The sequence below is a fragment of the Ctenopharyngodon idella genome, chromosome 2, assembly GCF_019924925.1.
Source record: "Ctenopharyngodon idella isolate HZGC_01 chromosome 2, HZGC01, whole genome shotgun sequence".
Classification (NCBI taxonomy): domain Eukaryota; kingdom Metazoa; phylum Chordata; class Actinopteri; order Cypriniformes; family Xenocyprididae; genus Ctenopharyngodon; species Ctenopharyngodon idella.
Window position 1 is genome coordinate 3,679,316 of NC_067221.1, and position 20,496 is coordinate 3,699,811.

Here is a 20,496-nt window from a genome sequence, read left to right on the forward strand (position 1 = left end):
TTTATAGCTGAGCCTGGTTTTCTCCAATGATTTTTTTCTATATTTCTTTCACCTGATGGAGTTTGGGTTCTTGCCACTGTTGCCTTGGCTCACTTCTTTGGGGACACTTAAAGGGACCTATAATGCCCCTTCACAGATGTAATATAAGTCCTCTGGTGTCCCCAGAATGTGTCTGTGAAGTTTCAGCTCAAAATACCCCACAGATCATTTATTATAGCTTGTCAAATTTGCCCCTATTTGGGTGTGAGCAAAACGTGCCTTTTTTGTGTGTGTCCCTTTAGATGCAAATGAGCTGCTGCTTGCAGCCCGCTTTCCAAAAGAAGGCGTTGCTTCAACAGCTCACGCTTCGGTTGCTCAACAACAACAAAGCTTGAGAATTTATGTAAATATTATGTTCCTGGAGTTTATGTAAATTTTAGGGTTAGGGATGTCTGAAAAAATGCCCTGCATTCACATGTATATGTCTTGTTGCAATGAAATCTTTAATGATTTAAGCTAAGATTACTTAAATCTAATCTAAAATTACTACTAAATCTAAAATTACTTAAATTGTATTAGTTATTAATATTTTAAGATTAACATTTACTGGATTAAAGCGATTGAGGTTTCTTTGATTACTGGTCAACCGATGGCCGACCGCTGATATCTTAGAGAGCAGGGCCAATGGGTGAAATATCATTAATTTAATGATAGTATAAACACATCCATAACAATTGCTGAAATTAAATTTATATTTATTTTACTTAATATTTACTCAATTAGAAATACATATTTAATTTAAACTAGATAAAAAAAAAAAATTTTTAGAAAACCATCTTAAATGTGTACATCAAATATGATACAACAGACTTTTGATAAATGTTTATTTGTAAATCTCTCAATCATCTACTTATTGCAGTACAAAACACAATTAAAACTAAAGCACTTTCTCATAAAACTAAGCATTTAAAATATCAAATTATTGGGAGATACAGAGTACCAACTGATAATATAATTGTACTTTATTTAGCCTGTTATATAAAAATCTCTTGTTTTATATCATAACCTTTCAGAATTATTTTATTTTTGGCAATATAAATAACATCTGTAACAAAAACAAATACGCAAACATTTTTAAATGATTCTTTTATATTTTGTCTAAATATTTGATAAACTGTCTCCATTAAAAAAATAGATTTTTTCAGACTATTATTTCATATGTCAGGCTTTACTGGGTAAAGTCCCCGATACACTTCAAATGAAATCGAAGTACAAACTGATGTGAATCATTTCGAACAAAATCAGGCCGAACGAATATACTGTATAAAGTGTTATCATATAAACGCGACGTGACTTTGCTGGAGTGCCGAATTACAGAGCTTGTGCAAACAAACATATCCACAAATCCTTGCTAGTTTCTCAGTTTTAATGTGTTTATTTTGTTACTGAGAGGAAAGCGGGCAACATTTGTACATATTCATTTAACCGTCGCTCTCAGCAGTGTGGGTGGTGTCAGATGTTCAATTACAGTATATCGCTGCTCACGTATATTCGAACTTCGTTTTACCCTAAACGAAGAACGAAAAAGAACTTTGCTTGTATATCAGGGCCTTTAAGTTAATTTTCATGATGGGGAATCACTATAGAATAATGTAGATAAATGCATTTTTCAGATGAGAGCAAAACATGACAAAACATGTTAAATGACTTACAGAGCTCTTCTGGAGGTTTTGATGACTGCCGATAATCTAATGAGACACTCGTCTGATTTTTTGAATTTCTGAGCTCAAACTCCTCTAGCTCTTCCTCTGATGTCAACAACACAAAGACCAAAGCAGACCACTGGGCAGGTGAAAGGTCACCAGATGAGAGACTTCCTTTGCTAAGGTGGGTCTGAATCTCCTTCACCAGAGTTTGGTCGTTCAGTTCATTCAGACAGTAGAACAGATTGATGGATCTCTCTGCAGACAGATTACCTTCTAATTTCTGCTTGATGTACTGAACTATTTCCTTGTTGCTCTGGTCATTGCCGTCTCGCTGTGTCAACAGACCCCGTAAGAGTCGTCGATTGGACTGGAGTGACAGACCGAGGAGGAAGCGAAGGAAAAGGTCCAAGTGTCCATTGTCACTCTTGAGCGCCTCGTCCACTGCAGTCTTCAGAAAATCAATCATGGTTTCATTTTTGTTTTCCTGTTCTGTAGACTCATGAACAAACACACTTTTCTTGTCGATGTCTAGAAACAGATGTGCATAAAGGGCTGCAAAAAACTCTTGAATGCTTAAGTGAACAAAGCAGTACATGGTACCAAGAATGATCCCTGTTTCCTCCTTAAAGATCTGGGTACACATGCCTGAGTACACTGATGCCTTATAGACGTCAATACCACAGGCTTCCAGGTCTGTGTCATAGAAGATCACGTTGTTTCTTTCCAGTTGATGAAATGCCAGTTTCCCCAGTGAAAGGATGGCGTCTTTATCCCAGGAAACATCTGCTGCGTATTCTCCATCATATTTTCGGCGGCTCTGCTGGATCTGAAAGCGGAGAAAGTGTGTGTACATTTGTGTCAGAGTCTTGGGAGTGTCTTCAGTATTTGATTCCTGTAGTGTTTTAGAGATCTCATCAGCCTGATTGTTTTTCACATCATTATTTCTTTTCTCCTCCAGAATGTTCTGGAGAACAGTGGCTGAAATCCAGCAGAAGACTGGGATGTGGCACATGATAAAGAGACTCTTTGATTTTTTAACATGATCAATGAATGTGATGGCCTGATTCTGATCCGCGAATCTTTTTTTGAAGTACTCTTGCTTTTGAGCGTCACTGAATCCTCGTATCTCTGTCAGCCGGTCGATACAGTCAGGAGGAATCTTACTGGCAGCTGCTGGTCTGGTGGTGATCCAGATGAGAGCAGAAGGAAGCAGATTTCCCTTCATGAGGTTCGTTAGGAGAACATCCAGAGAGGCTGGTGACGATACATCACACCACGTCTCATTACAATCAAACTTCAGAGGAAGGCGACATTCGTCCAATCCATCAAGGATGAACAGGACTTTGAATTGATTCCTTCTTGTAAGGTTCAGTCCTTTTGTCTCTGGGAAAAAATGAGTTATAAGGTCCATCAAACTTAGTTTTTCTTTCTCCTTTAAGTTCATCTCTCTGAATGGAAGAGGAAATATGAAACTGATATCTTGATTTTCTTTTCCTTCAGCCCAGTCCAGAACAAACTTTTGCACAGAGACTGATTTTCCGATGCCAGCGACTCCTTTTGTCAGTACAGTTCGGATCTCCTCGTCTTGTTCAGGAGCTTCAAACAAATTTGTGCATTTAACCTGAATCTCTTGAGATTCATGACGCCTGGAAGCAACTTCAATCTGTCTGACCTCATGTTCAGTATTGACCTGTTCACTGCCACCCTGAGTGATATAGAGATCTGTGTAGATGTTATTCAGAAGTGTGGAGTCACCTTGCTTCGCAATTCCTTCAAACACACATTGATACTTCTTCTTTAGGCCACATTTTAGCTGATGAATGAAGATCAGCTCATCTAAACACAGGAACAAAAAATAGATAGTTTTAGTCTTAATTTATAGTTTTATAGATAGTCTACATTAATAAGTGACAATCTGACAGATGGTCATGAGTCTCTGACCTTCTAGATCATCAGCAGCTTCATCTTGCTTCATCTCTCTCAGGTAATGTAGTGTGAGATCAAGAGCTGCTGCTTTGATACTGCATCTATTCTCATTAAAGTCCTTCACAAAGTTTTCTCTGTTCTCATGTTGTAATATTTTCTTAAACTTTTCCAGCTCTTTCTTCAGAAATGTGATTATTTTGCTCTCAAGATCCTACAAACAAAAGTAAGAAAAAAGACAGAATAACACAATTTAAACCAATTTGTACATCTACATTTGGTCAACACTATTTATTCAATAATTATAATACCGCAAAAATGAAAAATCAAATTAAAACACTAACATGCTAACCAGCTGTTATTTTTCACAAATAGAAAAAAAAAGTGCTTTAAAGGGAAAAAGTGATTAAGAGTAATTAAATTAAATTTCTTTGTTCAATAACAAATAATGTTTGTTCGGTATAAATATTAAACATTTATGAAAATGTGTTTTCCTACCTGGAAGATCCACAGGAGATTGTCTTTGAAATTCTTGTGGTTCCTGTGAGTCTGAACGTCTGAGTCTAATGTCTCATATTGAAGCCTGTAATCAAATAAATACAATAAAATACTGATTTTCTAGGCAAAATATTACAGAAAGCTAGAAAAAAGAACATTAGCCATGAAAACTTGATAACTTGAAAACATGATAAATATTTGATCTGAAAATGTTCCATGATTGATATTCACTGATACAACTTTTTTAACACAGTCAACGTGTGACCAAAACTTAGAAACATGAAATACCTTTTATTAGATGATGGTGTTTTCTCACTGAAGTCTTGTCCTATACCTTTTGACCGATCACTCTTCAGAGACACAGAGCTGGACACATGTGATCCTGATCTTACACTAATGACACAAAGAACAGAGAGAAAAACACTTTAGTAAAGGAGGTTCAACTGTGTCTGAAACACATCCGTGTCTTTATCTAATCCTCCACAGAAATGCACACACTCACACAATTTACAGTTTACGATCATTTTATTTTTCTGGCTCAGATTGTTTTAATGATTTCTTTATTGTACATGAGTGAGATTAAATATGTTAAAAATCCTTGAACATTTTAAGAGAACATATCAAGTTTTTTTAATGAACAGAAATGGAGAGCAGAAATGTGTGTGTGACACAGTTTTGTTAACATACTTCAATTAAATTAAGTTTACAGTTGTTTCTTAATATCTGTCAATAATTTTATGATCTAAAAACCAAAGTCATGTATTTGGATTAATTCAGTGTGGTCGCGTTTATAAGGTAATTAACAAATTATTAACTGTGATATTGTCTATAGAGTCCTGTGACAAACAGAGTTTTATAGACAATGTCAGAGTTAATTTAAGAAGTTCAAAATTGAAGAAATATAAAACAATGTTTAAAGTTTTGTTATTTACAGGAAAAAACAAACTCCAGTAGTTTAAAATGATTGTGTGAAACAGACGCAGTCTTACCTGTGTTTCTCTGAGAGACTCATCTTAGAGAGAGAGTCCTTTCCTCGCTCCTCTGATCAGCACTGGTTTGAGAAAACAATCAATCGTTCAGCAGGACCTGGAAATGACAAGATTTTACAGAGATGAAGAACATGGCAGTTACTGAAGAAAATAATGAAGAATGATGAGTTAGAAACAACAGCAAAAACAATGTATAAAATAAAGTGAGTTACAAATATATTGTCATGTAAAATAACTGAATGGTCTTAATAATTTCAGATTGTTTAATGAGTTTAACTGACTCATGACTCTAAATATGAATTCACTGGGAAACAGAAATTTACTCAATTTGTTATATTCTCTATTGCAGTTTAATATAATTTTACAGTCATATTTACCCAATCTTTATTAATTGTTTAATCGTTTGTCATTTAATCATTACTTCAAGTTCACAATGATGGTTGAATTCATAATTATTTTAGAATCATTTGAAAAAAGTAGAGTAAATGTAACCTGAATTATAATGATCATACTGTATAACTACTAATCATAATTGTTATATATGAACTGAAATATTCGATTTAATAAAAAATAAATAAATAAATAAATAAAACGTTAGGCTTCATCTACATGTTTACTGTAAATGTCTGGTTCAAAAATACTTTCGATTTCGCATCACAAAATCAACAGCCTAAACCGGAAGAGAAATCCTTCAGAAACATATTCGTTTTCAATAACCGTTTCTCAATAAGTTGATTATTGAGGGTTATTGAAAAATACACCCCCACCCCCTCACTTACTTTCTTGAAGTCTTGTCCACTACGAAGAGAAATTATAAGTATTTTATATAAACGTCCTCTTTTTCCTCCTACTCTTGTTGTCTGTCAGCGCGAGTCGTTCTCATAATCTCTTGCTGATCGATGAATTGTGGATTAAATATTCATAAATGACCGCGAGTGTTAGATTTGGTTATCATTGTGAATGTTTTCTGGAACATCGCAAGGATCAAATCCAGAGAGCAACATGTTTATTTGGTATCTCTGTTGATGTTGTTCACAGTGATGATCGTTACTTTCGTTTTCTTCTTCTTCTTCTGGTGTTAATGGCGGTTGACAGACCAACTGAAATGGTGCATTCCCGCCACCTACTGGATAGGAGTGTGGAGCGTATAATGGTTGGGAAGTTCGAAAACAATAATTAAAAAAAAAAAAAAAAAAAAATACAACTCTATTCTAAATTCTATTGATCAGTCTTGTTTGTTTTAAGAAAGTAATTAATTCATGAAATATCCTTGATTGTTTTGGGCCATTTCCTAACAGAACCTGAAGAGACAAATTATTTATTCCGAAAGATCTTAAAGCTTGAATTAGTTTAAATCACACTCTATAAGTACGTGTTCTACTGATTCTGCTTGACCACATTTATCACAGTTTCCATTTTCATGCTTCCCCATTCTACGCAGACACTGATTTAATGAACAATGTCCAATACACATTCTTGACATTAAAACATCTTCTTTCCTGTTGCCAGACTTTCTTCTTTCTAGACCTACTTTCTCTTGAATATGATGAAAGCGTCTACCTTTTGTTCCACTATCCCACTCCTTCTGCCATTTCTTTCTTGTTTCATTTGCAATTAACCCTTTTACTTCCGCTTTACTCAATGACACTTTAATGTCAATTTGTGCATGTTTCAAAGCCTGTTTAGCCAGATCGTCTACCTCCTCATTTCCTTCCACACCCATATGTGATGGTATCCATAGGAAATTTACCATAATTCCAGACTGTCTTATTCTAAATAGACTCTGCATCACTTCAAATATCATATCTTGTCTCGCTGTTGATATTCCACTTAACAAGCTATTTAAAACTGAAAGGGAGTCTGTACAAATTACTGTTCTTGTCGGCTGTGCTTCTTCTATCCACTGAAGTGCTTGAAATATTGCTGTTATCTCTGTAGTAAAAACAGATATATGATCTGAAATTCTTTTTGATATTTTGACTTTGAATTGGGGTATATAGACTGGAGCTGCTGCTGTTATTCCAGATTCAGGATCTTTAGAGCCATCCGTGTATATCTGTAATATGCTATAATATGTTTGTTCAATGTATTGCTGCACTGCTATATTTGTTAACATATTTCTTTGTTATGTTTTTCTTCATATAACCGAATGTCAACTACAGGCATAGGGAAAAGCCAAGGAGGAATTGCTGAAGTTGCCACAGAAGGGGCAATATTGATGTCACTAATTCCCATACTCCGTGCCTCCTCATTAGCAGTCCATCCAAAGCTCGATAGTTTTTTATACTCATATTCCCCAGCAATCCTTCAGAACTTTCTTAACTGGATGACTATCTAAGTGTCCCTTTATATTAATCCAGTATCTCATCTTTAATTTTTCGGATATCTTGAGGCATTTCACCCATCTCTACTTGTACTGCTGTTATTGGAGATGATCTTATTGCTCCACAACATATTCGCAGTGCTTGTGATTGAATTGCCTCAATCTTTAAAAGTTGTGTTTTAGATGCAGAACTATACACCATACTGCCATAATCAATAGCTGCTCTTCTCAGTGCACAGTATATACTTTTTTTTAAGAGACTGACGACATGCCCCCCATTCAACTCCTGCCAAACACTTCATTATATTTATCGCTTTTTTACCTCTGTCTACCATTTTCTGAATATTTTTGAGTCCATCCACATTCCCAGAAATCTAATTACTGACACCTGCTCCAATTGTTGTCCATACATTTTAATATTCATTATTGGATTAATTTTTCTTTTTGTAAAACAGATCACCTGAGTTTTTGCTACAGAGAAACAGAAACCCCATTCATTAACCCAATGTTCTACTTTTTTAACAGCGTTCTGCACACACTTCTCCACATGCCCCACATTGCGCCGTCATCTGCATACAAGGACCTTCCTATCCCCGTGTCTATCTGAGTAAAAATGTCATTAATCATTAGATTAATCAGAATAGGACTGCTAACACTTCCTTGAGGTGCTCCATTCTCTATTTGACATATCTGAGAAAATGCAGAACTAACTTGTATAGTTCTTTTAAACAAGAAATTCTTGATCCAATTATACATTCTTCCTTTTATTTCCATTCCTTCTAATTTTATTAAAAGTCCCTCTTTCCACATCATGTTGTATGCTTTTTCAACATCGAAAAATACTCCTACTAACACTTCCTTGTTTACTTGTGCCTTTCTTATTTCAGCTTCCAAACAGAGCACAGAGTCCATTGTGCTTCGCCCTTTCTGGAAACTACTTTGATATGGTGAGAAAAGGTTTTTCTTCTCAATGATATGCACCAATCTGCTCATTAACATACGTTCCATCAGTTTACAAAGGTTTGATGTTAATGCTATGGGCCTGTAGTTATGTGGTTGTGTACGATCCTTGCCTGGCTTTGCGATTGGCACTATAACACCATGCTTCTAGTCAGCTGGTAACTTCCCTGACTCCCACACCTTGTTAAAGAGGCTTAAAATTATACTTAATGATGTCTCTGATAGATGTTTTACCATCTCATAACCAATATCATCTCTTCCTGGGGAAGTTTGTTTAACCCCTGCAAGCGCTTTCTTCAGCTCATACAGAGTAAACTCTGAATCTAAAGTACATCCAGATGGTCCTTTTTCTTCCAATAGTTGAGGATTCTTACTCAGGATCTGTTCCCTATACCTCCTCATTTCATCTGACAAATTTGAGTTACTGTGCACTTTAGTAAATGTTTCTGCTAGCGCCTCCGCTTGTTCGATGTCTGATATTACTAGTCTATCATTATATACAGGTATGCTGCTATTCTCTCCCATTTTCCTTATCATACTCCAAACTTCATTAATTTCAATATCTTCCCCAATATTGTTGCAAAATTCCCCCCAATAATTTCTCTTAGATGTCCGTATTACTCTCCTCACTATGGCCTGTGCTTTTTTATAATAATAAAATCATTATGATTAAATGATCTTCTTACTCTCTTAAGTGCTTTATTCCTTTTACTAATTGTCTCACTACACTCCTCATTCCACCATGGGACGGCTTTCTTCCTGTTACCAGCCTTCTTCTTACCTATTACTTCTTTAGCAGTACTCTGAAGAACTTCACATATCTTATGATTAAAATCCTCTACATCTTCCATAGACTTAGTAAATTCAGACATTATGTTATGACATAACTCCTTAAATTTGTCCCAGTTGGCTGATTTAAATTTCCACCTTGGCATTCTTTCCACCACAATTTGTACTATATCTAAACCGATTGTACTGCTGATAGGGAAATGATCACTACCAACTGTACTTTGATTTAATACTTTCCAATCACATTTTCCAGCTAAACTTTCAGAGACTAGAGTTAAGTCTAACATCGAATATTTTCCTTGTGACAAATCAACTTTTGTAAATCTTCCATCATTGATACACACTAATCTCACTAATGTCTCCATCAATCCACTGTAATCTGTGTTTGTACTCCCCCATAATGTGCTGTGTGCATTAAAATCACCACACCATACCACTTTATGACTTCCATTTCCTCCAATATTTTCTAGTTTATCTTTGCTTAACCTGTCACATGGATTATAAAAGTTAATTATTTTAATACTCTGTACACCTTCCCATATTTCCACCACTACAACCTCTTTCTCCCCATTTACCTCAACTGTTCTATACCCAATATCTTGTTTAATAAATGTTGCTACCCCACCACCATTTCCTTTATTTCTATCTCTTCTGACTGCAATGTATCCATGAATAAAGAAATTTAATTGAGGTTTAAGCCACATTTCTTGAACACATATAATGTCAGGACTATTTTCTTGATTTGTTATAAATTTTTTGGAATTTTTATCCATTGGAACTTAAACTTCTTGCATTCCATTGCAATATTTCCTTTCGTTTTCCTCTTCTTCGTGTGTTTTTCAGGAGGGTTTTGAACCAGCTGAATGAAACCTACTGTACTGGAGCGAGGATATTCTACCACATGTGTCTAAATCCTGTTTAAGACCATTTTAAGTGACATTTCAACAGTGCATTTGTTATATTCCCTGTTTCTGGACTTTAATCTAAGATCCTGAGGTTTGTATTTGTTATGTACATTCAATCCTTTTGTTTTGTATTAGGACCAGACTGCTTATAGACACCAGACAGACAATGATTTATGCAACAGATTCTCTTTACTCATCTCACTTGCACAAAAATAAATGCAGCTAGCAATTGAAATTGAAATTTGTATTAATCAAGGTCCCAGACTTGTGTAGTTTACACTTTACTGAGGACAGAAGGTAGTCTGTATTAGAGACTCTGGGAAAGTATTGCTATTTAAGAAATAATTTACTTGAGTACAAGAAGTACTGAAAAATAATTTGACTCAAGTAAGAATAAATAAGTAGTTTGCTGGAAAAACTATTCAAGTTACTACGTTACAAAGTACTTTAGTATTATTATTTTTCTATTTTCACCCAAAATGAGGTGATCTTAGCAAGATGGAGAGCTAATTTCTGTTTTTCATTTCTGTTTCATTCATACTGGAAGCTGGAGGCTCACAATGCTTAGAGAAACGCAGCCTAGCATGATTTCTTCTCCAACAATCCTAAAGATCGCTCATATGATTTTATGTTTAACATCTACAACTTCACCTTTATTTAAGAAGGAGAATCTCTCTGCATCTGCTCATGTAGCTTCAATAATACAACAGACAAGTGAACTTTTCAAACAAAAACAATTGTTCTGAACTTTATATGTATGATTTTATTTGCATGTGAATGTAAATGTGGTGAAATTATAATTGCTAAACAAAGTGCATTGGACGATCTAGACCAGAGCAAGTGAAAGACACACAAATGCTGTTAACTGGTAAAATGTTTAGTTGGTCTGACTAGAAGAGACTCCATCCACAGAACAAAGACAATATACTGTATATCTGTGCATTAACAACAGACACATAGATAACTTAATATAAAATAAAACAGAATAACAAAAATAAGCAAATATATTCTGTGCATAAAATGTAAGAGAGATAATGTAAATGTTTGAAGTAACATGTAGACTTTATATCTTTTGACACATTTATGTGCTATACTTGACAATCACGTTTATGATTATAAACATTTTAATCATTTTGGACGAGTTCAATCCAAACATTATTATATTTGTAGGCCTGATACTGAATAGCCTGAAGATTTCTGCTGACAGACTCATCTGAGCTTCTTCCTCCTGTTCACCTTTAAATAAAACTAAACCTTCATTTGTCTGAATACTAAAGCAACATTAATCATTCAATATCACATGTTTCTAATACACATGCTGCTTTATTTCATTGTGAAGTCTGAGTCTCTTCCATCTGTATGAAACACATTTACACATTAATCACACATTTATTTCTCCTCATAGACACAGTAGTGAGACTCTTCTGTGGATCACCTGATGATTACTGCTCCTCTCATGATGATTTCAGAGATTTAAACAATGATTTAAACAATCTACTAGAGGTGTTTGGCAATTTATCTTCATCTATGCTGTAAGGTGAAACAGAAGAGAAAACAATCAGTGTTCAAAGTGCAAATTAGTGACTATATTTCAATCACTGTTTTGAGTAAAAAGTTAAATTCCTGTAATCAGATTAATTACTGACTTTACATGATCTTGCAGAGATATTTGTGTTTTAAATATAATACATTTAAACCATGAATCATGTTGATCTGTTTGTGTGTTTGTGTTGGTGTGACTCCTATTGAGTGACTGTAAAGAAGAAACTAATGAGTGTACGGCGTATGAATAAACCACAGGGAGCAAATACAAATGATATTCTGAATTAAAACACAGACCTTTAGTTAAAGCCGTTTGTCCTCTAGTTTAGACATGTTTGTAGGGCTCTTAGTAAATAACTGAAAGTAAAGTGAGTGTAAAGTAGTGTGACGTGTTGCTTGTCAAAGTAAAAACACACTAGAGACAGAGACATTTCTCATGTGAGGCTGGACGGCTGTGAGCTGAAGCTGAACGCACTGATTTTAGCAGGAGTGCAGCGTTTTCCTACAATCTGACCAAGTCTATTTTCAAACTGAAATGATTCACTACTGACACAGTTAATAAAGCAGGTGTTGTTGAATAAAGCTGTGACAGTGTGCTTTTGTTCTCTTTCCTCCTTTGTGTTGAACATTTTAATAACTTCACATTTTGTTCTCACACAAACCCTTTGTTGCAATAAAGTTAAATGATAATTTCCTTTCATGAAAATCTGAAAGGTTTGTTCACATATCAGAGGTAAATGAAGATCTCTTTAATATCACAGTGATGTTTCCTCACCTCAGTTTACAGTTTGAGTCTCGTAGCACGTGTCTGAGCCGCTGCTTTGAGTCTCCAATCTTATTCTCACTCAGATCAAGATCTTTTAAAAACTGCAGTGCTTTTGAGTTAGTCAAAGACTGAGTTAAAGAAGAAACATCTGTAATGTCACAGTCCAGTAGACTAGAAAGACACAAACAGAGGAAGAGAGATTATCTTACAAACAAATCAATAATGTGAAGAATTTTGCACAAATATAATGTGAACTCAGACTCATTGTGAGATATTGAGTATAAAGTGTTTTAGTTTAAACTGTTAAAGTGATTTTTTTAAGCATTTTGATTCTTGTATGTGAAGAATGTTACTGACCTCAATCTCTCCAGTTTACAGTGGGAATCCTTCAGTACGTCACATAAGTGCTTCACTCCTGAGTCTCCTAGTTCATTACAGTTCAGGTTCAGCTCTCTCAGGTGTGACGGGTTTGATTTCAGAGCTGAAGTCAGGATGACACACTGTTCCTCTGTAATTCTGCATCTACTCAGACTGAAGACAGAAAGAGAAAATGACTCAAATCCATGTTCAGTTCATGTGTGAGTTAAATGAATCATGAATAAATGTCATACAGTCACTAATAAACCAGCAAAAACATGGAAACTTAATGATAGAAACGAACAAACCAAGACAGGAGCATTTGAGGACACTAGTTACAATCCAAGTCTGGATCCGTCCTCACTCCCAAAAATAAGTGAATTTATCACTCTAGATATATGGGATCAATATAGAAACAATAGAAAAATTAACATTTAAATGGACTATTTTCATTATTAATGTAGGAAAATCTTATACATGAATTGATTATTTAGTCATTAGAGTGTAATTTACAATCTCTAAATACACATTTTGTTTAATAAAAGAAGATTTAGTGAAAAGTACCATTAGTCCAGTATAAATGTAACATTTCAGAATAATCTATTTGTGTAACAGTTTTGTTGTGTTTTATTATCATGGTGTCGCTGTCTGTGTGTGTTCCCTAGTTAGTGTTCTTGGTTGTTAATTAGTTCCTGCAGCTGTTCTGTTTTACCTTGATTACTCTGTCTGTGTATTTAAACTCTTAGTTCTGTCTGTTCATTGTTCTGTCGTTTATGTTGAAGTGGTTGTGTTTTATCTCTCCTACATGTTAGATTTGTGATTAAAGACAGTGTTATTGTATTCTCCATCGTCGTGAGCTTCTTTACAACCAGCCATTCATGACAATTTGTTACACTGTTTTTTAGTCTGTTCTCACTTCTGTCTTGTTTCACAGCAAAGATTTGTCAGATTCCAGCATATGAAACACTTTTACAGCCACAAAGTTTAAAATGCTTCAAAGTTTAATGCTCTTTTTACTGATACACATACAAACCCGTTAAAGGATTAGTTCACTTTCAAATGAAAACTAGATAAAAAAGTTAAGGTACTCTAGGTGGTTGCTAGGGTGTTGATATGTGGTTGCTAAGATATTCTGAGTGGTTGCTAGGGTGTTGTCTCTCTCTCGCTGTTTAGTGCCGTTGATCGTCCTCGTCATCCTCAATAAATGAGGTTCTTACAGTAATGTGAAGGTGCTCGCAGTGAGTCCGGTGGAGAGAAATTCCCAAACGGGCATTCAGATCTGCCTCCATTTTATTAGCAACGCCCAACTTCCAACGATCCAATCAATTCCCGAAGTAAGAAATCAAGTACCGCCCTCTCATTTCAGATGCTGTTTCACTCAGATAGACGTCACAGTAGAGAAGAAAAGACAATCGCAACTTCCGCTTCATGCCGACTTTAAGTGTGTCCCCGGCTTAAGTTGGCTTTTCCAAGCCCAAGCTTTACTCACCCTCAAGCCATCCTAGATGTATATGACTTTCTTCTTTCTGATGAACATAATCAAAGAAATATTAATAAATATCCTGACGTATCCGAGCTTTATAATGGCAGTGAACGGGATCAATGAGTATGAGCTGAAGAAAGTGTCTCCATCCACATCCATCCATAATAAACGTACTCCACACGGCTCCAGGACAGGGTGACCAGACATCCCCATTTTCCAGGGACAGTCCCGGTTTGTCGTGTTCTGTCCCCGACTGGAGCTGTCCCCGGAAATGTCCCCGTTTTACAGCTCGTTCAAAACAACCCACAAATGCATTGCAAAAAAGCCCGACCAACCAGCATACAGCAGCCTGTTGGTTATCGGAGCAATCGTGTAGTGATTATATTCACCAATAGAGGGGGCTGTGCAGCTACACTGCTATTGGTCGCACGCGCGCCGCTACTTCATGAAGAACGTAACCTGGACCAGAGCAGAGCACCATTATTATCAATTATAAAAAAAAACAAAAAAAAAACAACATCGTTAACGGTTTCAGTGTAGTAACATACTAACTATTCATGTTAAATTAAAGTAACACTGTTTGTTTGTGATTTATAACAGGGCCTCAACAGGGTGCGGGATTGTTTTACACAATTTTAAACGTCTCTAAAAGTTTCACAGTCACAACGCATCATTTCCACACACACATCTGAACTATATCACGTGGTGAAGGTAGAATCAGATATGAATATATAATATAGTAATAATAAAGTAAATAATAATACACTTGGTGCTTAAAATGTGTCTAAAATGCAAAATAATAGTTAAAAATATTTAAAAGTTTAAAAAAGTTGTATAGGGCCTAAGTATAAACCGCTTGTGAAAATAAAAACAAATATTTGTTAAATGTCGTTTTATTTATCTCATCTTCTTATATTTATGTTGTTTTATTTTTTGTAAAGTGCTTTTGTAAAGTCATACTTTTGTTATAACATAACAGGCATATTGTTTTGAACTGCTTTTACAATGGTTACTATTAATAGTGTAATAGTTTTTTGGTGAATTGTATTAAAACCAGACCAAAAATCCTAATAATCAAAATAAATCATAATAATTAATGTAATAATATATATATATATATATATATATATATATATATATATAAGAAAAAAAAAATCAACATTCAAAAATGTATTGTCCCCATTTTTTAATCAGATAATAACAAATGAGATTTCTGCAATATTTGGCCACTCAAATAAGAAATGTCCCTGGTTTCCATTTTATTTATGATGGATGGATGTTGATGGAGACACTTTCTTCAGCTCATACTCATTGATCCCATTTACTGCCATTATAAAGCTCGGATGTGTCAGGATATTTATTAATATTTCTTTGATTATGTTCATCAGAAAGAAGAAAGTCATATTCACCTAGGATGGCTTGAGGGTGAGTAAAGCTTGGGCTAATTTTCATTTGAAAGTGAACTAATCCTTTAAAACCATTTCTGAATCTTTCTTCAGATGGAGATGCAGCGCTACAAATGATGTGACTTGTGCCCTGTTGACTTAAAATAAATTAAACAGTAAATACAGTATAATGATACTAACTGTAGTTTCTCCAGCTTGAATTGTGGGTTCATCAGTAGATCACTGAGGTTTTTCACTCCAGAGTCTCCTAGTTCATTCCAGCTCAGGTTCAGCTCTCTCAGGTGTGACGGGTTTGATTTCAGAGCTGAAGTCAGGATGACACACTGTTTCTCTGTAATACTGCAAACACTCAGACTGAAGACAGAAAGAGAAAAGACAATGACTCAGATCTATGATGATCAACTAACATGTTTATCTTCATCCAGCAGACTTTTGCTGACAAATAAACAGGGATATCCAGGTGCAGGTAACATGGAGAAAGACGACACATTGTTCATTTAAATATACTACGACATTTTAACAATACAAAGGTTGAAATCATCAATCTATTTATGTTAGTTTACACATTCATTTCATATCATCTTTAAGGTTGTTTCGTGTCAATGTCACTCTTGGTTTGATCACTGGGACAAATGTGTTTATGTCGGTTGTTTTCAGACACATTGTCGACTCACTAACACTTTACAATAATCTTTCATTTGTTCACATTAACTACATTAGTTAACATGAACCAATGATGGACAATACTAGTACAGCATTTAATAACCTTAATGTAAATTTTAACATTTACTAATACAGTTTTAAATACAAAAGTTTTCTGTTAACATTAGTTAATCCACTGTGAACGAACATGAACAATGAATAATTGTATAAACGAACATTAACAGATTAAGGAATGAAAGTATTTCCTGAAGCAGAAGACAATCAAACAAGTTTTGGAAAAGGTTCATCTGCTTTAGTGCTGCACCGTGAGGCAGTGTCACGTCTGTTCTGGGTTTAGTTTAGTTTATGTTTTCATGTCTTTTATTTTGTATAATTCTCACAGTCTTGCTCCTCATGTGATCTTGTCATGTGCTCCCCCTGTTCATGTGTCATGTTCTGATTGGTTCCTTGTTTCATGTGTCACGTTTTCATTGGTTCATTGTGTTCAGGTGTTTCTTGTTTGTTCATTAGTGTCTGTGTGTATATATAGCCCTCATGTTATCATTGTCTTTAGTCTGGCTTTGTTCCCTGTAACTGCTGTTGGTGAGGTTTATGTTCATGTATCTTAGTTTCCAAGTGTTTTTTTGTTATTTTAATTTTTGTTTACATTTATTTGAATAAAGTAGTGGTGGCGAGATGAAGGTTCATGAAGCTTTGAAGCTTTCCAGCCAGATGTGTTGAAAAGTGGTTCATAATAATTAAATTATTAGTTAAATATTTAAAGCTTGATGTCACATTTACATTGTGTGTTTTTAATTTCCTGTTTAATTATATTACTTTACATTGTTGTGGCTCTGTGTGACACTGAGAAAAAAAAACTGCTCCGACTGAAATACGTGAGGAAATATTATTATCAGCTTCAGTAACGTTACAATTAAAAGTAATGTAATATTTTAAATAAATGAACAATACTCACTTCAGTGTTTTGAGTTGACAGTGTTTATCCTGCAGTAGAGCAGCGATCTGATTCACTCGTGTGTCTCCTAGTTCATGTTCACTCAGATTCAGCTCTCTCAGGAGTAACGGGTTTTTAGCCACAACTCTCTCCACATACTGACAGGCTTCATCTGCAGCAGCACTCAAAAACCTGCAGAAGAGACAATTCAGTTCTCAACTAAATGTCTGTTGCATTACAAACATGATTGATAAGATAAAAAACTCAATTATTGTACTAAAGACAAGCTCTAGTTAGTTATTTAGATGTAACACTTTTCTTTGAACATTTAAATACACAAATAAATGAAGAGTTCATTTGCAAAAACAGTTAACTCCATTTTTATTAATTCTCACAAATCATGTTTTTTTATTGTGCATTCCAAGTAATATCAATCAGACTGCAGTTGGGTTGTTTTGATTAGGTAATAAAAACTCCAAAAAATACAGATAAATTAAAAAATTAAAGTTCATTGAAAGTATGTTTTTTATATTTATTAAAAGTTTGTTTTTTAGCAAAAGCAGATAACTCCACATTTCATGTTTCAGAGTTAAACAAAACCAAGTAATTGCATTTAAAACACACTCAAACACACGTGTGCACACTAACAGATCGAGACACACACACACGGACAACCAAGGGTTCATCATGTAAGACGTGTATGGTGTACAAGGTCTTACAGGAGTCGAAATTATAAATCCTCGATCACTTTTAGTCAGCTTTGACAAAACTTCCCTCAGCTAGCGCGTCTTTCTGAAGTCACTAGAAGCCTTGTCACCTGACCTGAATACTGTGCGCTGATTCGCTAAAACGGACTTATCGGTTTCTGTACACAAACAACAAGGGCGCTTGTCGGTTTCTGCTGTAAAACGTGAACTCGCGATGCCTGACAGTGGACAATACCGGCTTTTCTGACCAAACGGATTTAGGGTACAGAACGTGCTATATGTGGAGAATAACGCACAGCAGTTAGTTCTTTTTTTTTTTAAAGTGGCGTTTATCGTTTTTTGCAAATGAACACTTCAAATATATAAATACTTGAAAATGAAGTCTAATAGAGTTATTTAAAAGAAACTCGGGCGACACTCAGTCCTAAAGCAAACTCATAAGAACAGAAACGTCCCACAGAGCAGAAGGGCAAAAGCTCACTAGATCATGATTTTCAGTATGAATACAGAGTGTGAAATTAAGGCCTCAAGATCTTTCTGGCTTTTAAGCAGGAGGAGTGAGAAACATCAGCAGAGAAAACTGGCTTGTGAAACTACATGTTTGTGAACATCTGGAGACTCATAGACCTGCTGTAGAGATACGGTGAATCTGGGCTTGATGGAAAACAATTGTGTTCAGAAAACAATTTGATTAAAAGGTTATCTACAATTTTTAATGAGAAGTGTGCACAAAAACAAAATTATGCATGTTAATTGTCGAGGTATACCATACTCCAGAATAGCACATATACTGACCCATAATGTCTATTTGACCTGTAGCTTGAACCACAACTAAACTGTGTTGACGGTTATCATCATCATGTCAGAACCTGCAGCATCTGATCTGATCTTGATCATTTTGATGCAACAAATTGTCCAGCTTATTGTATAACTAAAATAATATATTTGTTATGAATATTTAGCCTGCATATTTTGTTAGCTTGCATTTTTTTCTTAATTATGTTTATTATTTCATCCCGTCTCACCTCAGTGTCTTCAGTTGACAGTTTGGATCCTGTAGTAAATCACTGAGCTCCTTCACTCCTGATTGTCCAGGATCATTTCCTGTGAGATCCAGCTCTATCAGGTGTGAAGGGTTTGATCTCAGAGCTGAAGCCAGAGCTTTATAACCTTCTTCTGTTACACTGCAGTTAGAGAGTCTAGAACAGGAATGAAAACATCCAGCTGATTAATCAGTTAAACCTGAACAATAGAAATCCTCAAAGTGAATTTTATTTTGTTCTTTGAACAAATGTATTTAAAGTTAATTGCAAAAACTGAATATATATAACTTAGTTAATAATAATATATATAAATACATAATTTAGCAAAAGTAAAATTGAAAAAAGAGGAAAAATTGGCCTGGTTTAAATTTTTCATTTTTGCATTTGCATTGTATGGTCTGAAAACTGAACTGTGAAGCGTTACACGGACCTTTCTCAGTGGCTTTGGCACATTTCTCAGATCAGAACTGAAATTTTCAAAACTACTTGTTCAACCTCCACATCATCTAGTCACTTGTACATCATAAAAGCAGTTTCTCGTTCTTTTGAACAAATTGCAAATGCTTTGGTACATTCATGCAACTGATTATGTACAATTGTCTGCTATTTCCTACATTATCAATTGCTAATGTCATGTTGCTCAAAATGTAATATATGGTTCTCTGTTGAACAGTCTTACCCCTCAAAACATCTAGTCATTAGTTCATCGCACAAGTCATTAATGCAAAATGGTTGACCTAGTTATCACAATGTGTCAAGTATATTATTAGACTTTTGTAAATGTGTCCTGAATTGATGAATTTTGCAGGTGAATCCTGAATTTCACTAATGTATTCAGGGGAATGTAAAGCATTAGATCAACCAATGACCCAACCAGTTCTCTAAAGCAGCTAAAAGATGCATGTCATGAATCTTCAACTGGAAAGCATATATAGACAGAGCACAACACAAGAGTTACAATTTCTGATAATGGAAGAACATCATGGAAACAAACAGGGTCAACAGCTGGAAAGAAGAAGAGGAGTAAGGATGTGTGGTAGAAGGGTAGAGAGGCAAAACAGAGGAAGAGGTAGATAAGGCAAAGGGCGTAGGCACGTTTCTAGTGAAATAAGGACCACTATTGTAAACAATGTTTTCAATCATGACCTTATACAATGGCTTATGAAGGTCTAAAGGTGCAGCTGAACGTTTGGAGAAAAACCTTTTCCTCAATCATTCAAGCATTTCATAGACATATCAGGTATGTATTTCAGCAATGTGCACTGCACACTAATGTGGTATGCGAGCTATAATCTTAATATTACAGTAGCATTTTTACACTTACAGTAGCACATTACACTTGCTTTACACGTACAGTATAGTAGGCTAAATGAACTTTATACAGATACATACTATATACATGAATACATATATACAGTGTATGTATATAGTCTTGTCTTTTTTATCACAAGGACATTTTACAGTGATTTGTTGACAGACCAACAGTAAATACAAAACTGTGAATCCTGTCCAGTCTTTTGCAA

The 20,496-nt window shown here is 35.0% G+C and overlaps 1 protein-coding gene across 1 annotated transcript in view; it reads right to left on the bottom strand.

Annotated features, from left to right (window-relative positions):
- Positions 1 to 20,496, bottom strand: part of LOC127522225 (uncharacterized) — an 884,749-nt gene that overhangs the window by 818,975 nt on the left and 45,278 nt on the right. The window contains exons 14-16 of the mRNA XM_051911962.1: positions 18,956 to 19,129; positions 17,245 to 17,415; positions 15,807 to 15,980 (exon numbers count right to left, since the gene is read on the bottom strand). Coding sequence (XP_051767922.1) covers positions 15,807 to 15,980; positions 17,245 to 17,415; positions 18,956 to 19,129 — 519 coding nt within the window. The remainder of the gene's footprint in view (positions 1 to 15,806; positions 15,981 to 17,244; positions 17,416 to 18,955; positions 19,130 to 20,496) is intronic.